The sequence below is a fragment of the Heterodontus francisci genome, chromosome 13 (genome assembly GCF_036365525.1).
Source record: "Heterodontus francisci isolate sHetFra1 chromosome 13, sHetFra1.hap1, whole genome shotgun sequence".
NCBI lineage: Eukaryota > Metazoa > Chordata > Chondrichthyes > Heterodontiformes > Heterodontidae > Heterodontus > Heterodontus francisci.
The window spans coordinates 15,365,791-15,385,265 of record NC_090383.1 but is presented as its reverse complement, the minus strand read 5'-3'; the positions used below and the strand labels follow the sequence as shown (position 1 = coordinate 15,385,265).

Here is a 19,475-nt window from a genome sequence, read left to right as displayed (position 1 = left end):
CTTAAAAAGGAAAACTCTGCAGTTCTATTTTGTAGCACATTTATATAAATGAAATACTCAGCGACAGGCCATTAAACACAGAATTTATTGCAAAAATATTTTTAAATTGATGTTTTGCATTTGAGTTGACTACATTTTTTTGCCGTCAACCGAAGAGAAAATACTTTTCTTCAGACTAATTTTATACATAATTTGTTTATTGAATGTTCCAAGCATACAAATGAAAGCAAATTACATTCTTTGCAAGGTAATGTTTGATGTGGATTTTTTTTTCAGACAAGGAATTCATCAAGACAAACAGGTACAGATGTCGGAAAAGACGTGTCAAAGGGATTATATCACACTGCCACTTGCTTTATGGGCCAACAAGCATCATGGACCTCAAATAGAACATGTTTGAGTCCACAACAAAAATATCACCAGCCCATGGAGAGCTTTACATCTTCTCAGCCAAACAGGCAGGCAGCATCAGTGACAGCAATGCACAGTAATTCTGTGATGGACAACTTGAAGTTGCCCACGTCAAGCAAGGGAAGGCAAGACTTCCACACTGTTTCTGACATAATAGACAGGAAGACAGGACTCCAAACCAGTGAAGTAATGCCACTCACTCCCATAATCTCTTCAAGAAGTGAAAGACATCACTATGAAGGGATAGAAACTACTAGGCGTATTAGAGCAAATAGTTCAGCTGGCAGTCAGGAATTACCTGTACCTGTGAGTCAGTTAGAGCCCATTAAGGAAGAGCTGACACAAGACATGATGCTGGATGATTTTAAGAATCACCTAACAGATGAAGAGAATAGTCACAAAAATGTTATTGTAAGCGAACATGCACCTGAGTGGTTTCAGAGGCTGCCCATGGACCCACTTCAAGACAGTGCGTGTTCACGAGGTTTTGGCATGAAGATAAAGGGAAACAACATTTTTCAATTGGGTAATACTTTTTTTTTGGTCAAAGTGCACTTCTGTACTAAGCATTTCTCTTTTGTGTACATTGTAGTTTTATTAGAATATCACCAAAATACCAATTTTCAATCTTAATTGGATTACTGTACATTTTAATTACTTTTAATGGTAAGAATTAATGCAAAATTAGACATCTTGTATCTTTAATGGAGAACTTGTTTCCCAAAGATTTGATTTGGTTTTTCCATTTTCATTATTATGATCTAAAGCCTCTGATCTGGTATGATTCTTAAAGAACATGTGCTATGACACAAAGTATCTTTGTGCAGGACTTTTAATTCCAGCATTTACTCCTTTTACTTCAAGCAGTAGTGGCTGGTTTGGTGGATGACATGGAGCTTTTTTACACATCCTGTTGTTTCTAGCTGATAAAATGTGTGACAATACTGAGTTACTTCATAAAATTTCTATTAGTTAATAAGTGAGAAATGGAGAATAATCTATGCAGTGACATTGGAGAGCTCTAGTCCATGATCCCAAAGGATTGTGCTTCCCAACGTGTCAGTAAGATTATTTTCCATAACCCACTACTCTGAAATCTGTTTATATGCATTTTTGCTGGTGCAGCTCCCCTGATAGTACATCAAGTTTATCCAATGACTTAAGAACCCAGGTTTTATCCCTGTTTGTTCTCTTGGTTAAAATGAGGAGAAAGAGCACAAGAAGCCAGAGTTGGATGAACGCAGTGTTCTTGAAGGGTTGTAGGACTGGAGGAAGTTCAGAGAGGGGCGAGATCATGGAGAGATTTGAACACAAGGATGAGAATTTTAAAATTGAGGCATTGGTTGAGCCAAAGCGAGCACATTTGTGATGGGTGAATAAGACTTGGTGTTGGTTAAGGTATGGGCAGTAGATTTTTGGTTGAGCTCAAGTTTATGGAGGGTGGATATGGGAAGCTGGCCAGGGATGTCTTGGAATAGTCGAGTCTGGAGATAAATATGGATGACGGTTTTGCACCAGATGTACTGAGGCAAAATAGAGATGGGTGATGTTCTCAGGTGGAAATAGGCAGCCTTTGGGCTGGAGAGGATATAGGGTCAGAAGGTTAGCTCAGGGACAAATAGATGCAAGTCTTGTTAAGTCTGAGGCAGTGCCTAGGTAGGCAATGGAATTGATGCTGAGGGACCAGAGAAGACAATGGCTTCGGGGTTCCCAAGGCTTAATTAGAGGAAAATGTGGCTCATCCAGGACTGGATGTGGGGCAACAGAGGCACTGGATGGGTTGAGAGAAGTGGTGGTGATGATGTAGAGCTGGGTGCCATCAGTGAGTATGTGGAACCTGACGGCGTGACTTTGGATGGTACCGTCAAGAGTCAGCATGCAGTAATTGGAGGGTGCTATAGATAGTTTCTTGATGGAGAGGATATGGGATCAGAAGCTTAGCTCAGAGATAACTAGGATGCAAACTGTCTGGTTCAGACACAGCCGAAGAGCTTGCAAAGAATTAATGTCAGGGCTCACAATGGATAATGGCTATTTTGTTGACAATTGCAGGCAACTGCAGAATGGTATACCCGCAAGATGTTAATATCTCTACAAGTGATAAGGGAAACAAATTGGCAAATGAAAAAGAAATATGATATGAACATGGGCACTTGTAGCTTTGGTCAATGGCCACAATCTGAGGTGGCGAATTGCTTAAGTGTCATTTCCATGGATACACTATGAAGCAGTGGTTCTCAAACCTTTCTGGTTGAAGGACCCCTTATCAAATGAATTAGTAATAATGGACCCCCAATCCAAATTATAATACTATATAATATGCAACATAGGAAAGTTCTGCCTGTATGGAGTGTTTTAATAATGCTTTCAAGAAAGCAGTTAATTACTTAGAGTAGCAATTTGAAAACTGTTTCATTAATCAACATGCCTCCTTTCACTTCACCACTCAGGTATTCTGCCCTCCCAACTCCCTTCCCCAACCCTTCAGTATTTCTTGATCTCCCTGCTCTCTTTCCGCCTTCCCAGGCTTAACTCCCTCTTAGTTAAGCCAACAGCTTCCCTCTGTGCCTCTCTTGGCATCCTCCAGAGGGCTTACTGAGGCTCTCGGCACTGGCTCATTATGAGCAGCAACCCCAATTGCCCCATTCCACTCTCTCATTGACCTTCCCGTCCAGTGCACCTTCTGGGGGCTAATCGTGCTAATTTTCTTCCTGTCATACTCTCCTCTCCCACTGCTGACCCTGTGGAATCTACCAGTGGATCAGCTCTCACCACCCTTCTATGAATCTCCCTCCAGAATGTCCGTTTGATTGTGATCAAGACCCTTGTCATCCATTAACTTGTTGTGGATGATTGCATCGACATCATGGCCTTAAGGGAAACCTGAGTGATGGTGCCTTCCCCCTTAATGAAGCCTCCCCGCCTGGCTACATCTTCCACCACTTGCCCCGCCAAGACTGTCGCTGTGGTGCTTATCACCAAATCTCACCTTGGCCTGATCCCTACTGCTCTAGCACTTTCTCCTCCCTTGAACATGTTCCACCCCTCTCACCTCTCATTCAAAATCATCGTTCTCTACTGCCCTCCCAAGCACGATAACAATTTTCTCAATCTTCATTGCTTTCCTCCCTCCGCCTCTGCACTGAACGACTTCTCATCCTCAGTGATTTCAACCTCCATCATGCTGTCTCTCCTCTGGGTTCACTGCCCTCTTATCCTCCCTAAGTCTCCCTCTCCACGTAAACTCCCCAACCCAAATTCACGGCCACCCCCTTGACCTTGCCATCTCACGTGGTCTTGCTAGTCCTGTTGTATCAATTACAGATAACGCCATTTCTGATTACTTCCTTGTATCACTCTCCAACCACATCCCCCTGCCCCAACCATACCTTCTTCTGTATCCTTCCCTGGAAACCACTATCCACCCCCCACCGCCCCCCCTCCCCCTCCCACAAATTCAATTATAACTGCACTTCCAAAATCCCAACTGTCTAGCCTTTCACCCTCTGTTTGTCACAACATTACTGCAGCTACTGATTTGCTCAACCGCATCCTCACTTCCATCTTTGATGCCCTAGCCCCCAATAAAACAATTACTCTCTCTCACCCTGGTGATTTCCCCAGTCCAGTCCTTATCTCCCTCCCTAAGACCAAGAGAGGCAGTCTTGAAAGGATATGGCAGATAACTGGTTTAGTCATCCAGTACTGGATCTGGCTGGACCACATAAAACACTATTGGGTTCTGCTCTCGTCTCACTATTCCAGGATCATCCTGGAATGCAAAGAGAACCCCCAGCTTTTCTTTACTCCAAACCATATTCTTAAACCCCCTGTCTCCTCAATCCTCACCTCCAACAATAAGTGCGTGGAGCTCATGGACTTCTTTTTCACCTGATCAACACCATCTGATCAGTTGCCTCTGCTGCGTCCTTCCCTTCCACTAGCCAACCTGGCCATACTTCCTCTTATGCTCCCCCGTGCCCTAGCCCTGAACTCATCTTTCTGTAGTTTCTCTGCTGTTTCCCCTCATGCCCTCTCTGAGCTCATCTCGTCCATGAGACTCACCTCCTGCTCTCTCGACCCTATTCCCGCTGAACTGCTGACCACCTAACTTCCCCTTCTGGTCCCTATGTTAGCCAATATTGTTAACGGTTCTTTCTCTTCAGGTGTTGTCCCTCTCCCCTTTAAATGTGCTGTCATCTACCCTCTCCTCAAAAAAAAAACAAGCCTTGACCCCACCATCCTTCCAACCTCCCTTCCATCTCCAAAGTCCTTGAACATGATATCGCCTCCAAAATCCTTGCCTATCTTTCCCGGAACTCCATGTTTGAATCTCTCCAATCAGGTTTCCACCCCTGCGACAGTTCCGAAACAGCTGTTATCAAAGTCACAAATGACATCCTATGTGACCATGACAAAGGTAAACTTTCCTTCCTCATACTTCTCGACCTGTCTACAGCCTTTGACACAGTTGACTACACCATCCTCCTCCAATGCCTCTCCACTGCTGCATGGCACTGCTGTCACCTGGCTCCATTCTTATCTATCTAATTGTATCCAGAGTATCACTTGCAATGGCTTCTCTTCCTGCTCCCGCACCATTACCATTATCTAGTCTTGGCCCCCTCTTATTTTTCATCTACACACTGTCCCTCAGCGACATTATTCGAAAGCTCGGCGTTAGTTTTCACATGTACGCTAACGACACTCAGCTCTACCTCACCATCATTTCTCGCGACTGCTTATCCAACATCCAGTACTGGATGAACAGAAATTTCCTTCAGTTAAATTCTGGGAAGACTGAAGCCATTGTTTTTGGTCCCCGCTTCAAACTCCGTTCCCAAGCTACCAACTCCATCTCTCTCGCTGGCTACAGTCTGAGATTAAACCAGTCTGTTGGCAACTTTGGTGTCATATTTGACCCCGAGATGAGCTCTGACCACATATTCGTGCCACCACCAAGACTGCCTATTTCCATCTTCATAGCATCAATCGAATTCACCCGTCTCAGATCATCTGCTGCTGAAACCCTCATTCATGCCTTCATTAAGGATGTAACTAGTAGAGTGGATGAGGGGGAGCCAGTGGTTGTGGTTTATTCGGACTTTCAGAAGGTTTTCGACAAAGTCCCACCTAAGAGATTAGTGTGTAAAATTAAAGCGCATGGGATTGGTGGTAGTGTATTGCGATGGATAGAAAATTGGTTGGCAGACAGGAAACAAAGAGTAGGGATAAATGGGTCTTTTTCTGAATGGCAGGCAGTGACTAGTGGGGTATGCAGGGCTCGGTGCTAGGACCCCAGCTATTCACAATATATATTAATGATTTAGATGAGGGAACTAAATGTAATATCTCCAAATTTGCAGATGACACAAAACTGGTTGGGAGGGTGAGTTGTGAGGAGGATGCAGTGAGGCTTCAGGGTGATTTGGACAGTTGAGTCAGTGGGCAAATGCATGGCAGATGCAGTATAATGTGGATAAATGTGAGGTTATCCACTTTGGTAGCAAAAACAGGAAGGCAGATTATTATCTGAACGGCTATAAACTGAGAGGGGAATATGCAACGAGACCTGGGTGTTCTCATACACAAGTCGCTGAAGGTAAGCATGCAGATCCAACAGGCGGTAAAAAAAGCAAATGGTATGTTGGCCTTCATAGTGAGAGGATTAGAGTACAGGAGCAGGGATGTCTTGCTGCAATTATACAGAGCCTTGGTGAGGCCACACCTGGAATATTGAGTGCAGTCTTGGTCTCCTTATCTAAGGAAGGATGTTCTTGCTATAGAGGGAGTGCAGCGAAGGTTCACCAGACTGATTCCTGGGATGGCAGGACTGACGTATGAGGAGAGATTGAGTTGGTTAGGATTATATTCGTTGGAGTTCAGAAGAGTGGGTGGGGATCTCATTGAAACTTATAAAATTCTAACAGGACTTGACAGGGTAGATGCAGGAAGGATGTTCCCGATGGTGGGGGAGTCCAGAACCAGGGGTCATAGTCTAAGGTTACGGGGTAAACCATTCAGGACTGAGATGAGGAGAAATTTCTTTACCCAGAAAGTGGTGAACCTGTGGAATTTGCTACCACAGAAAGCAGTTGAGGCCAAAACATTGTAGACTTGGCTATTCCAGTGCAATGTTGGCTGGTCTCCCATTTTCTACCTTCTGTAAACTTAAGGTCATCCAAAACTCTGCTGCCCATGTCTTAACTCACACCAAGTCCTGTTCACCAGATCACCTCTGTGCTCGCTACCCTACACTGGCACCCAGTCAAGCAACGTCTTGATTTTAATATTCTCATCCTTGTTTTCAAATCCCTCCATAACATCGCCCCTCCCTATCTCTGTAATCTTCTTCAGCCTTACAACCCTCCGAGATATCTGCGCTCCTCTAATTCTTGCCTCTTGAGCATCCCTGATTTTAATTGCTCCACCATTGGTGGGCATGTCTTCAGCTGTCTCGGCGCTAAGTACTGGAATACCCTCCAACACTTCTCTGCCTCTCAAGCTTGCTTTCCTCCTTTAAGACACTCCTTAAAACTTACCTCTTTGACCAAGCTTTTGGTCATCTGATCTAATATCTCCTTATGTGGCTCAGTGTCATATTTTGTTTTACAGCGCTCCTGTGAAGTGCCTTGGGATGTTTTATTACATTAGAGATGTTATTTAAGCATAATTTGTAGTTGTAATGTAGGCAGAGCTGAGACAGACCAGATAAATTAGAGATAAAGGATAAGTGTAACTCCACTAACATTCTGGTACATGCCAAATATGCTGTGTTTAATGTGGTTAAAGATTACCTGTTAATGGCATATATACACAATCACGTCACAGATCACATCCAATACAAACAGCTATTGGTCAAATCAGTATTAACAGCTGCCACACCACACTTATTTGTTTAACAGGCTCAAAGCAGGTTACTATTTTCATTTCTTTGAAAAAATAACTTACCTAAACAGACAAGTTTCCATCCATCGAATTCTACTAGAGTACTCACATGAACGTGACATTCTCAGGGATATTTTACAGACCCCAGTGTTATTTAATCATGCAAGAAATTTACATTATTGCAACACATTATTGTAAGACAAACTGACAGCTTTTTCATGATTACAAAATTCAAACCAACAAGAAATTAATACAAAACAGAAAATGCTGGAAATGCGCAGAAGGCCAGCCAGCATTATAATGGCAATCGCTCACTTGGAGTCCAAATTGAATCCACCTGAGTATCACGCCTTCCTGACCCTCCCACTGAAAGTAAATGCAAGACTCACCACTGAAAACCATGGCAGCTGAGGCACCCGTCACCATGAAGAAAGGTGAGCATTGGGAACTTTGGGAGTGGACATCTATCAGCTACTCATGTGGGACTAACACTAACTACTGCTAATTTATTCAAAGTGGGCGGATTGTCTGTTTACTTCCTTCCTTTTTCCCTCTTGTGTTTTACTGTTTGTCTCTCTCTCTTCCTTGCTAAAGAGATTATTTCGCGGAGCTCCTGCAAAGTCTGTACAGACTCCCCCAGGGGTCCACAAACCCCAATTTGAGAACCACTGTTATAAAGCAAATGTGCTTGATTTTCATTTCTGTTTCCATGATAGGTGGGTCACAATATCCTTTGCAGTAACAGTTACGAGTGTGACTGACACTTCAATAGGCAATTACAGCGATAAGCATGTAATGTTACCTGCCAAAGCAAATCTCCACATCCAGTTTGGTTATTCCAATATCTAAGCAATTGCATATTCCTTCCATGAGGTGGTGCTGTAGGAAAATTTGTACTGGGATTACATAAAATTCAAGCAAATGATCTCAGTCTGAACCTACACTCTGAGCCTTATTTGTTGTGCTAGGTGTACCATTTTAAAGATGGATCTGAAAACTATAAGTCGTATGCTGTATTGAAACCCACTCAGTTTGTGTAATGACCTTAGGAAATGAAAGTCCATATTTGAAACCAGTCAGTATTGAATCCCAAACTTCTTGCCATTAATGGCCACTTAAGACTTCCTGATGCATGTATCTTTCAGTGAGCTTCAATGTGAATTTCACCCTTTATCTCCTGTGTCATAAGCTAAGTCCCCCCCATTGAAACTTACCCACATGTCCTCCCCATTCATGTTAAGTGCACTCTTTAAATGGATCTGTCATAAAATCTGTCAGACTCGGCCTCCCTGAGCCCCCCTCCCAGCTTACACAGTTTCCTATCTTGTTTCCCATTTGCTGAGGTAGTTACTCTGCCTTTACTCCTCTAATCCAAATGTCTTTCCCCCATTACCTTCCTCCACATCTCCCAATTACTCTCCTTGTCCTCTTCTCCCATTTCCTCCACCTCCTCTCTTATTCCCCTCCTCTCTTATTCCCCTCCTCTCTTATTCCCCTCCTCTCTTATTCCCCTCCTCTCTTATTCCCCTCCTCTCTTATTCCCCTCCTCTCTTATTCCCCTCCTCTCTTATTCCCCTCCTCTCTTATTCCCCTCCTCTCTTATTCCCCTCCTCTCTTATTCCCCTCCTCTCTTATTCCCCTCCTCTCTTATTCCCCTCCTCTCTTATTCCCCTCCTCTCTTATTCCCCTCCTCTCTTATTCCCCTCCTCTCTTATTCTCCTCCTCTCTTCCTCCTCCCTCCTCTTTAGCCTCCTCTTGCTATTCTCCTTGCTCCTCCTCCCATCTGCCTTCTCCCTTCTACCCTTCCCCCTCCCTCCTGGTCCAGCTATCCTCAATCTTTAACTCTGCCTGAACTGAATATTGCAGCTGGCCTTGACTTGGAGAGGCAGACTAGTAACATGGAACCCCAGTGAGCTGACTGCTTTTGGGAGCTTATTGAGACACAGATCCATGGAGTCAGGCTCCAGCCTGTATGGTTGGGTGAGGAAACTGTTGTACATTACCCCTCTAAAACAAGTTGCACTTTTTAAAAATACAGTATATAAAGTTTATTTTTTTTCTTGGTAATTTCCCCCACCCCCTTGACATTAGCATCTAGCTGGGGTATGGTTCCAGTGTCACTGTCTGAAATCACACCCTAGGCTGTTGTGAGCCTTAACAGCTTGCTATCCAACAGTGGTGGGCATTACAGTGGTTTTTGATTGTTTTCTTATCTGACACACGCCTGTTTTCTTACAGCACTGGTTGCTATATAGCAACAGAACAGAGATCCTGTCTGATTTTCTACTTCCTCACCCAAGAGCTGTGTCCCTACCAACACTCTGGCTATCATCAGTTAACTCAAATGAAATTCTAATTATTTTTGACTTGTTAAAAATACCCAATGCAAAACAACTTATGCATTTAAAACTACTTGTGGTATGGGGTGGGGGGTGGGGGGGGGGGTGGGGGTTCACATGGGACATTGAATACAATAGTATGGATGTTGGCTACATGGACTTTCAGAACACATTTGATAAGGTTCCACAAAGAGATTATTAATAATGAAAATGCACAGAACTGGAAGTAACCTTGTGGCATCAGTTGGGGCTAGGAGACAGACATATGGAGAAAGGGAATGTTCTGTGGTAGGATGTAACAAGTGGTGTTCCCCAGTGATCTGTACCTCAGCTTTTTGTCATATATAATAAATGACTTGGATGAAGAACCAGAAAGTTGTGCATTTTCCAATAACACTGAGATTGGAGGTCTGGCAAGTTGTGCAGATGGGGAGAAGGAAGTGACAAAGGTGCATAGATGATGAAGTGGGCAAAACTATGGCAGATTGAATTCACTATGAGCAAATGCGAGGTCATCCACTTTGGAGACAAGAAAGATAAATTGGAATATTTTCTAAGGGACTAGGAGCTGCAGAGGAACAAAAGGATTTAGATGTCCATGTACACAAATCACTAAAAGCTAATGCACAGATACAAAAAAAATCCAAAAGCTAAAGAAATAAAGACCTTTAACTTGAGGTGTTTGAATGCATAAACAAAGAAGTGATGCTTAGTACTCAGACGGAGTCTGATCAAAGCTGTGCTCCATTTTGGGCACTGTAACTAGGAAAGCGATTTTGGCCTTGGAGATTCACCAGGATGCTGCTGAGGCTTAAAGTGTTAAGCTTTGAAGACAGGTTGGATAAACTTAGTTTCAATTTCTTTGAGTTTAAAAGGTTGAGGGATGATCTGCTGGAGGTGTTTAAACATGATAAAAGGATTCATTAAGGTAGGTGGAGAAACTATTTCCTCTGACAGGAAGGAAAACAAGGGGACATAATCTATAAATTAGAGGTAGTTCATTTAGGAGTGACATCAGGAAACATTTTTATTTTACGCACAGTGTAATGGAAATCTGGAACTTTCTCCCCCAAAAGACTGGATGCTGGGTCAATTGAGATTGCTGGATTTTTCAAGGTATGGATATCAAGGAATATGGAGATATGGTGGGTAAATTCAATCGAAGTACAATAATCCAATAGAATGGTGAAACAGATTTGAAGGGATGAATGGCCCTCTGCTGTTCCTATATTGCTTAAGGGATTGTGATCTAAGAGTACAAGCTTTGAGAATGCTGCAGTTGGGAGTACTGTGTAAAGTTTTGGGCACCCCCTTATAGAAAGAATATTGGAGCCAAGAGAAAGATGCAACTCAAATGCTGCCAGGATGAAAGGATATGTTTGTGATGAGAGATCTGACGAAGTGGAAGTGTATTCAGTGGAGCAGAGAAGGTTAAGGGGATTGGATAGAAGTATTGAAAAATTAATTAAATTAAAAAAATAAATAACTAAGGATTATTTACATTGGTCGGTGAATTGGTAACAAAGGGTCATAAATTTAGAAGCTTAAAAGGGGAGATTAGAAGCAATGTTTTCATGTGAGGGGTTATTAGGATATGGAGTGCATTACCACAAGTGGCTATTGAAGCCGAGTCAATCATGACATTTAATCAGGAATTGGATGAACATGCGATGAAGAAAAATATTGCTGTATATGGAGAAAGAGCAGAAAAATAGGATTAGAGTAGATACCTCTGATGTGGAACTAGGACTGACAAAGATATAATGAACATAATAGACCTTTTTTCTACTGCTGAAATTCTTATGATTATATAAGCTGACACAGTAAAATGCACAAATGCTAAATTGCCACGGATCTGGTGGCCATGTCTATTTAAGTGATGTTTACTGTGTCTATGCAAATTGCACATAGCGTCGTGACTGGGAGAGTGAACTGACCATGGGTGTTGTAATTTATTTTATTATTAGTAGTAGACATTTTTAGTCCACACTGGAAATTGACCTCAGTGGATACACTTTCAAGACAGAAACTTTTTTGTTCTCATAAGGTGAGCAATATCAAAGCTGGGGAACAGACATTTTCCATTTCAGGCACCTAGTGTCAGCAGCAGGTCAAGTATAAAACAGGTCAATGATAGCACAAGCAGCTGTAGAGTTGTGTCTACTGCTACTTTGCTCCAATAATATGCTTTAACCCCAGCTCATAAAAGCAGTCCTTACTCACACCAGTGTTAATATTTCCACTTTTGACATTGTCATCTGTGTCGCCTTTCTGAGTGAGATTACTGATCTGTGCCAAAATATCGTCAGATTTTTTTTTGCTGTGGACGCATGCTCACAGCAAAACTGTCTTCGTTGTCACATATAAAACCCTTCCAGGTGATTGAGAAAGAAGATATTTGTCCTTTCATTTCAGATAGTTTTTAAAGCCATCCCCCAAGAGTAAAAGGGCGGTGTGCTCAAGGTGGCAGCAATGTAATGTAAATGAGGCAGCTCAGTTATCTTCGGTGCAATGGAATAGCACCTTGGAAGGTTCACCAATGGTAAATACAAACTGGATGCCTCCAACAATGCTGTATGCAGTAATATTTGTGCCCACACATGGACTGAGGATCAGTCTCTGGGTCAGTACTGTAGTTTTGCATTGTTGTCCTGTATGGACCATTGTCAATTGTCAGGAAAAGTTTCAGGTCGTACCATTAAATTGATGAGATGGTGGCGTAGTGATAATGTCATTGGACTAGTAATCCAGAGACCCAGGCTAATACTCTAGGGACATGGATTCAACTCCCACCACAGCAGCTGGTGGAATTTAAATTTAATTAATTAATAAATTCAATTAATTAATGAAAATCTGGAATTGAAAGCTAGTCAGTAATGGTGACTGTGAAACTCGCATCGATTATTGTAAAAACTCATCTGGTTCACTAATGTCCTTTAGGGAAGGAAACCTGCCGTCTTTACCTGATTTGGCCTACATGTAACTACGGACCCACAGCAATGTGGTTGATTCTTAACTGCCCTCTGAAATGGTCTAGCATGCCATTCAGTTGTACAAAAACCGCTACACAAAAGTTGCAATGGAATAAAACTGGACGAAACAGCTGACATTGACCTAGGCACCAGAAATGACAATGGCAAACCTAGCCCTGTCAACTCTGCAAAGTCCTCCTTACTAACGTCTGGGGGCCTGAATTGGGAGAGCATCCCACAGTCTGATCAAGCAACAGCTTGACATAGACAGACTCATGGAAACATACCTTACATCAAATGTCCCAGACACCACCATCATTATTTCTCGGTATATCTTGTCCCACCGGCAGGACAGACCGACAGAGGTGGCAGCACAGTGGTATACAGTCGAGAGGGAGTTGCCCTGGGAGTCCTCAACATTGATTCTGGACCCAATGAAGTCTCATAGTCTCATGGCATCAGGTCAAACATGGGCAAAGAAACCTGCTGATTACCATCTACCGCCCTCCCTCAGCTGATGAATCAGTACTCCTCCATGTTGAACACCACTTGGAAGAAGCACTGAGGATAACAGGAATACAGAATGTATTCTGGGTGGGGGACTACTGACCGAGCGGGCCGAGTTCTGAAGGACATATCTGTCAGATTGGGTCTGCGGCAGGTGGTGAGGGAAAAATCTACTGGATCTTGTCCTCACCAAGCTACCTGTTGCAGATGCACCTGTCTGTGGCAGTATTGGTAGGAGTGACCACCGCATAATCCTTATGAAAACGATGTCCCGTCTTTACACTGAGGATACCGTCCATCATATTGTGTGGCACTACCACTGTGCTAAATGGGATAGATTCCAGACACATCTGGCAGCTCAAAACTGGGCATCCATGAGGCGCTGTGGACCATCAGCAGCAGCAGAATTGTATTCAAACACAATCTGTAACCTCATAGCCAGGCATATCCCTCACTCTACCATTACCAGCAAACCAGGGGATCAACCCAGGTTCAATGAAGAGTGCAGGAGAGCATGCCAGAAGCAGCAACAGGCATACCTAAAAATGAGGTGTCAACCTGATGAAGCTACAACACAGGACTACTTGCATGCCAAACAGCGTAAGCAGCATGTGATAGACAGAGCTAAGCGATCCCACAACCAAGGGATCAGATAAAAGCTTTGCAGTCCTGCCACATCCAGTCGTGAATGGTGGTGGACAGTTAAACAACTAACAGGAGGAAGCTCCACAAATATCCCCATCCTCAAAGATGGGGGAGCCCAGCACATCAGTGCAAAAGACCCGGCTGAAGCATTTGCAACCATCTTCAGCCAGAAGTACCGAGTGGATGATCCAGCATCACAGATGTCAGATTTCATCTAATCCGATTCACTTCACGTGATATCAAGAAATGGCTGAAGGCACTGAATACTGCAAATGCTATGGGTCCTGACAACATCCCAACTGTTGTACTGAAGACTTGTGCTGCAGAACTAGCTGCGCCCCTAGCCAAGTTGTTCCAGTACAGCTACAACAATGGCATCTACCCAACAATGTGGAATATTCCCCAAGTATGTCCTAACCACAAAAAGCAGGACAAATCCAATCCGGCCAATTACCACCCCATCAGTCTACTCTCGATCATCAGCAAAGTGATGGAAGGTGTCGTCGACAGTGCTATCAAGCGGCACTTAAACAGCAATGACCTGCTCACCGATGCTCAGTTTGGGTTCTACCAGGGCCACTCAGCTCCTGACCTCATTCCAGTCTTGGTCCAAAAATGGAGAAAAGAGCTGAACTCAAGAGTGAGGTGAGAGTGATTGCCCTGGATATCAAGGCAGCATTTGACCGAGTGTGGCATCAAGGAGCTCTAGCCAAGCTGAAATCAATGGCAATGAAGGGGAAAACTTTCCACTGGTTGGAGTCATACCAAGCACAAAGGAAAATGGTTGTGGTTGTTGGATGCCAATCATCTCAGCCCTAGGATATTCCTGCAGGAGTTCCTCAGGGTAGTGTCCCAGGACCAACCATCTTCAGCAGCTTCATTAATGACCTTCTGTCCATCATAAGGTCAGAAATGGAGATGATCACTGATGATTATATGATGTTCAGTACCATTCGCAACTCCTCAGATACTGAAGCAGTCTATGTCCATATGCAGCAAGACCTGGACAACATTCAGGCTTAGGTTGATAAGTGATCAGTAATATTCGGGCCAAACATGTGCCATGCGATGATGATCTCCAATAAGAGAGAATCTAACCATCTCCTCTTGATGTTCAACAGCATTACCATCGCTGAATTCCCCACTATCACCATCCTGGGGGTTACCATTGACCAGAAACTGAACTGGAGCAGCCACATAAATACTGAGGCTACAAGAGCAGGTCAGAGGCTAGCAATTCTGTGGTGTGTAACTCACCTCCTAACTCCCAAAGCCTGTCCACCATCTACAAGGCACAAGTCAGGAGTGAGATGGAATACTCTCCACTTGCTTGGATGGGTGCAGCTCCAACAACACTCAGGAAGCTCATCACCATCCAGGACAAAGCAGCCCACTTGATTGGTACCCCATCCACCACCTTAAACATTCACTCCCTCCACCACTGACGCACAGTGGCAGTTGTGTGTACCACCAACAAGATGCACTGCAGCAACTCATCACGCCTCCTTTGATAGCACCTTTCAAATCCACGACCGCTTCCACCTAAACGACAAGGATAGCAGATGCATGGGAATGCCACCACCTGCAAGTTCCCCTCCAAGTCACACCCATCCTGACTTGGAAATATAACTTTGTTCCTTCACTGTCGCTGGATCAAAATCCTGGAACTTCCTCCGTAACAGCACTGTGGGTGTACCTACACGAGATGGACGGCAGCGGGTTAAGAAGGCAGCTCACCACCACCTTCTCAAGGGCAGTTAGGGATGGGCAGCAAATACTGGCCTTGCCAACGACACCCACATCCTGTCAAAGAATAAAAAAAATCCCAGTTCAAGATTTGCTCACTTGTTTTAGTGTTGTTGCTGGTTATCTGAAGTCTGCCCGAATGCATAAATGGGGATAATAACAATGCTGTGAGTCAAAAATAAATGCTGAATTTGTTCAAGTAGAAGCAGTTCCACAATACAAATCAGCATATGTTTCTGTAATTTTAATTGATTGTATCTTATTTAACAAGTACTAATGGATCTCCCATGTTGTTGCTCATGTTGAATTGGAGCATATGTTGTGTTATGCCATATAGCGTACAATAGTTTAGTCCGGCTACTGATTTGCAGATGTTTAATTCCAAGTATTATGAGATTGTGAGTGGGATATTCAGGTTTGAATTGTTATTATGTCTGTTTTCGTAGAGACTGGAAAACAGTGCTTGAGTGTTATATGTTTGTGTAACTATAGATCCAGCTTATCTCTAACTTTTTTCAAAGCCAGGATAAACAGGAAGATAGCAGGGAACATAATCAAGTTTGAAGATAGGAGAAATGTAGCAATGTTGGAAAATGGAGAAGGGAGGGTTGTGTCATTTGGTAGTGTTAGGATTCTGGTCCTGTGGTTCATGGAACAGGATGTAATTGGAGCACAGGAATTTTGAGGTTTGGGATTATTGCGGAGGAGGGTTCTTGGATCTAGGAGTGGCGGGAAGGAGATTCTGGGGTTTGAGAGAACTGGGTGGTGTCTTGGGAATCTGGAAGTAGTGGGAGGTGGATATTGGGATGTGACAGTGGTGGGAGTGTTTTGGCAGTGCTGGAACATCTGGGGTGGAGTGGCAGGATAAGAGAATATTGGAGACGGAATAATCTCTGGGCAGGGGAGCATTTGGAATGATGTTTTGATAATGTGGTGGTGGTGAGAGAGGAGTAATGGAAAGTGGCAGTTAGGAGGAATGGTATGGGGGTTTGGGCTCCAAAGATGACTGCAAAAGTCAACCCAAAGAAATAGAGAAGAACCAAAGGTGATAGGCCTCCAAATCAAATGGCCTACGATTCCTGAAATTGCATTTTTAGTGTACGGTATTGTGGAAGTGTTAGTGTTACTTCCTGGCCCAATTTATATGATTATGCCCATATTCTCATGAAACTTATGAATCAGTGACTTTGGTAATTGATATATCTTTGTTTAACTGTGTACTATGTATGGGTATGGAGCAGTACCAAGGATTGGCAAAATTATGTAACGTTGGGAGTGTAATTCTGGCATTTGCAAGTGCTACGAAGAGATGGTGGGAAGAGTGCAAGGGGCTGGGGGGTTGGTGGTGGAGGATGTATTGGCGATCAGGATCAGTGGGTATTTGTAGCAGAGGTTCCAGTCTGGAAACATTTGAAATGGTTGCATTGGCAATCTAGAATTGGTAGGAGGATGGTGCTGGAATGTGGCAATGAGTATTTGGGTTGTGAGAGCACTGTAATGGAGTTGTCTGGGTATGGGAAAATTGGGGAGCGGTGATGCTGGAATGAGCACTACCAAAAAGAGAATCATTGGAAGTGGGGTCACAAAGTCCAGGAACAATGGGAAGTTTATAGTGGGATTTGGGAGTAGCAGAGGATGTTCTGGTGTCTGAGAGCATTGAAATTGGAGTGCTTTCCTGTTGGACTAGTGGGAGAGGTGTTCTGCAGTTGGAATCATTGGTTGGGGGGCATCCAGGATCTGGGGAGGTAGTGCTGCAGGGTACAGGAGTAATGGGAAGAGGTGACCAAAGGCTTCTGAGGTTAGGGAGTGCAGTTATCAGGTGTGGGGCATTGTTCGATGGTAAGTCTAGAACTATTGGGGATGTGATAGTATTGGGGGGTGCTTGGGCTGTCAGTTGTTTTATGAGGAGGAGGCTGGAGAAATTAAAGAATGTAAACCGTGATCATTTTGCTTCTATCCCTGACTTTTTCATTCTGATTTTTTGTATTGTATTTGTGTACTGTGTGCACTTCGATCAAGATCTACAAGGCTCCCACTTCAGGCTGAGAAAGCCACTTGTGATTAACCATCCCTGCTTCCTAGAGAGGCTGTATTGTTGTATTCCTAGCTGTGTCCCAGGAGCCACCTTTAAGTTCTTCAAATATCTAAGTAAAAATATGGAAAATACTTGAACCTAAAGCCAATGCCCAGATCTTTGCTGGGAATGTGGCAAACTTGCATTTGTGGGAGTGGTGAGCAAAGAGAGGCCAAACAGGATGAATGAGCAGGGTGGCAGGAAAGCAAAGAGTGGGCTAATGGGAAGAGAGAGACAAGTGATGAGAAGGATGAGGCAGGAGATAGCATGCAAGGGGAGGACTGTGTGTCAGGAGTGGGACGAGGCAACAGGAGCAAATGGCAATGAGGGACAGGCACTCATTCACTTGGAAAAGTAGCCCGTGTCTTGAGCCCAGTGAGTTGCCTGATTTTCACAGGTCTCAGGTGGGTACGTAGCCTGCCTCATTGTAGATGCAAAACAAGAGCTAGGGGGAGTCAATTTTAAGTGCGACAGTAAAATGTTACAGGAAATGGTTAGACATTTGTTACTGACAAATGACAATATTTTTTCTTCTACAGTGAGCTCCCAGAATCAGAAAAAGGATGCAGAGGAGGCTCTGTGGCCAAGTCCAGATGTACAAAGTCTGACAGATGAAATGTGTGATTTAGAAAGTGACCTTAGTATTTCTGGTAATGGTGAAGGATTGCAACTGAATACATCTTTTGAAGACCCATGTAATCACATTCTACATCCTAAAACAGCTATAAATGATTACCTGGCAAGGACCAGTGAGTCAGCCTCTACCAATGATGAAAGCTCTGCTGTTTCCAAGGAAGAATACATTGTGTCTTTCTTAAATCAGCCAGATCAAATGGACCATGGTGGTTCTGTGGAAGATGATCTTCATGGAGAACTATATGGGTCCACAAAACAATCTCAGCGAGATAAGTAAGTATTGTTGGTCTCTGATATAAATAAATTATTATATTGTTATGACTGAGGCGGGAGGAATGCACTGTCTTTTCTATTTTCTGAAATGGTTGCATTGGCAATCTAGAATTGGTAGGATGGTGCTAGAATGTGGCAGTGAGTATTTGGGTTGTGAGAGCACTGGAATGGAGTTGGCTGGGTATGGGAAAATTGGGGAGCGGTGATGCTTCTCCACAGGTCACAACATATATTTAAGTATTTACCCAGTTACCGGTACTGCCAATCATACACTTTATTTTTTTATCCCAGAATAAAATTCACCAACCAGGTTTCTTTAATAAACAACAAAATTATCAGTTTATTATAAAACAAGACTTAACCAGTAGCGAAGTAAAGCATTAACACACAGGTTGAAATATGAAAGTTCCCTTTTTAAAAATCTCCCAATTATACTCACACATACCATTGGAAAAAATTCAGAAATTCTCTCTGCAGAGGTCTATTACAATAAAAAGACAAAATAGACTACTTTGGCCATATACTTGCTAGTTCTTGACGAAAAACTGAGAAAATATAGAAGGAATTAATGTTCCCTTTTTTGTTCTGGCATCCGGGTGTACAGAACCAGGCCACTGGGATCGTTTCAGAAGCAGCCTGTTCTGGAGATGTCGAGAATTATTCTAGTAGGCTTTCTCGGAGAAATGTGGCATCTGGGCTTTCTTCCAGCATACACTTGAATTGCAGGATTTTTTTCAGTTTCTCAGGAGAGATGCAGCACCAGGGATTTTAGCTCTCCCACACTGGATCTTTGCAGGATTTCTTCAAAGAGGTAGAGAAAGGAAGTGAGCTGGGTGGTTTCTTTTTTCCTTTGCAGGAAAACACCAACTGTCTTCTAACAGTTCACACCCAACTAAGCTGAAAACATTGTCCAAACCCCAAACAGAGAGTTGACCTCCTGATCTCCATAAACCTTGACATGTAGCTTCTCTGTAACCACTTTTC

The 19,475-nt window shown here is 43.4% G+C and overlaps 1 protein-coding gene across 5 annotated transcripts in view; it reads left to right on the top strand.

Annotated features, from left to right (window-relative positions):
- Window positions 1-19,475, top strand: part of kiz (kizuna centrosomal protein) — a 218,049-nt gene that overhangs the window by 93,373 nt on the left and 105,201 nt on the right. For all 5 annotated transcript variants that reach the window (XR_010976293.1, XR_010976294.1, XM_068045741.1 and 2 more), the window contains 2 exons: window positions 277-937; window positions 18,122-18,491. Coding sequence is in view for 3 of the 5 variants with exons in the window: in XM_068045741.1 (XP_067901842.1) it covers window positions 277-937; window positions 18,122-18,491 (1,031 nt within the window). In the remaining 2 variants the exon portion in view is untranslated. The remainder of the gene's footprint in view (window positions 1-276; window positions 938-18,121; window positions 18,492-19,475) is intronic.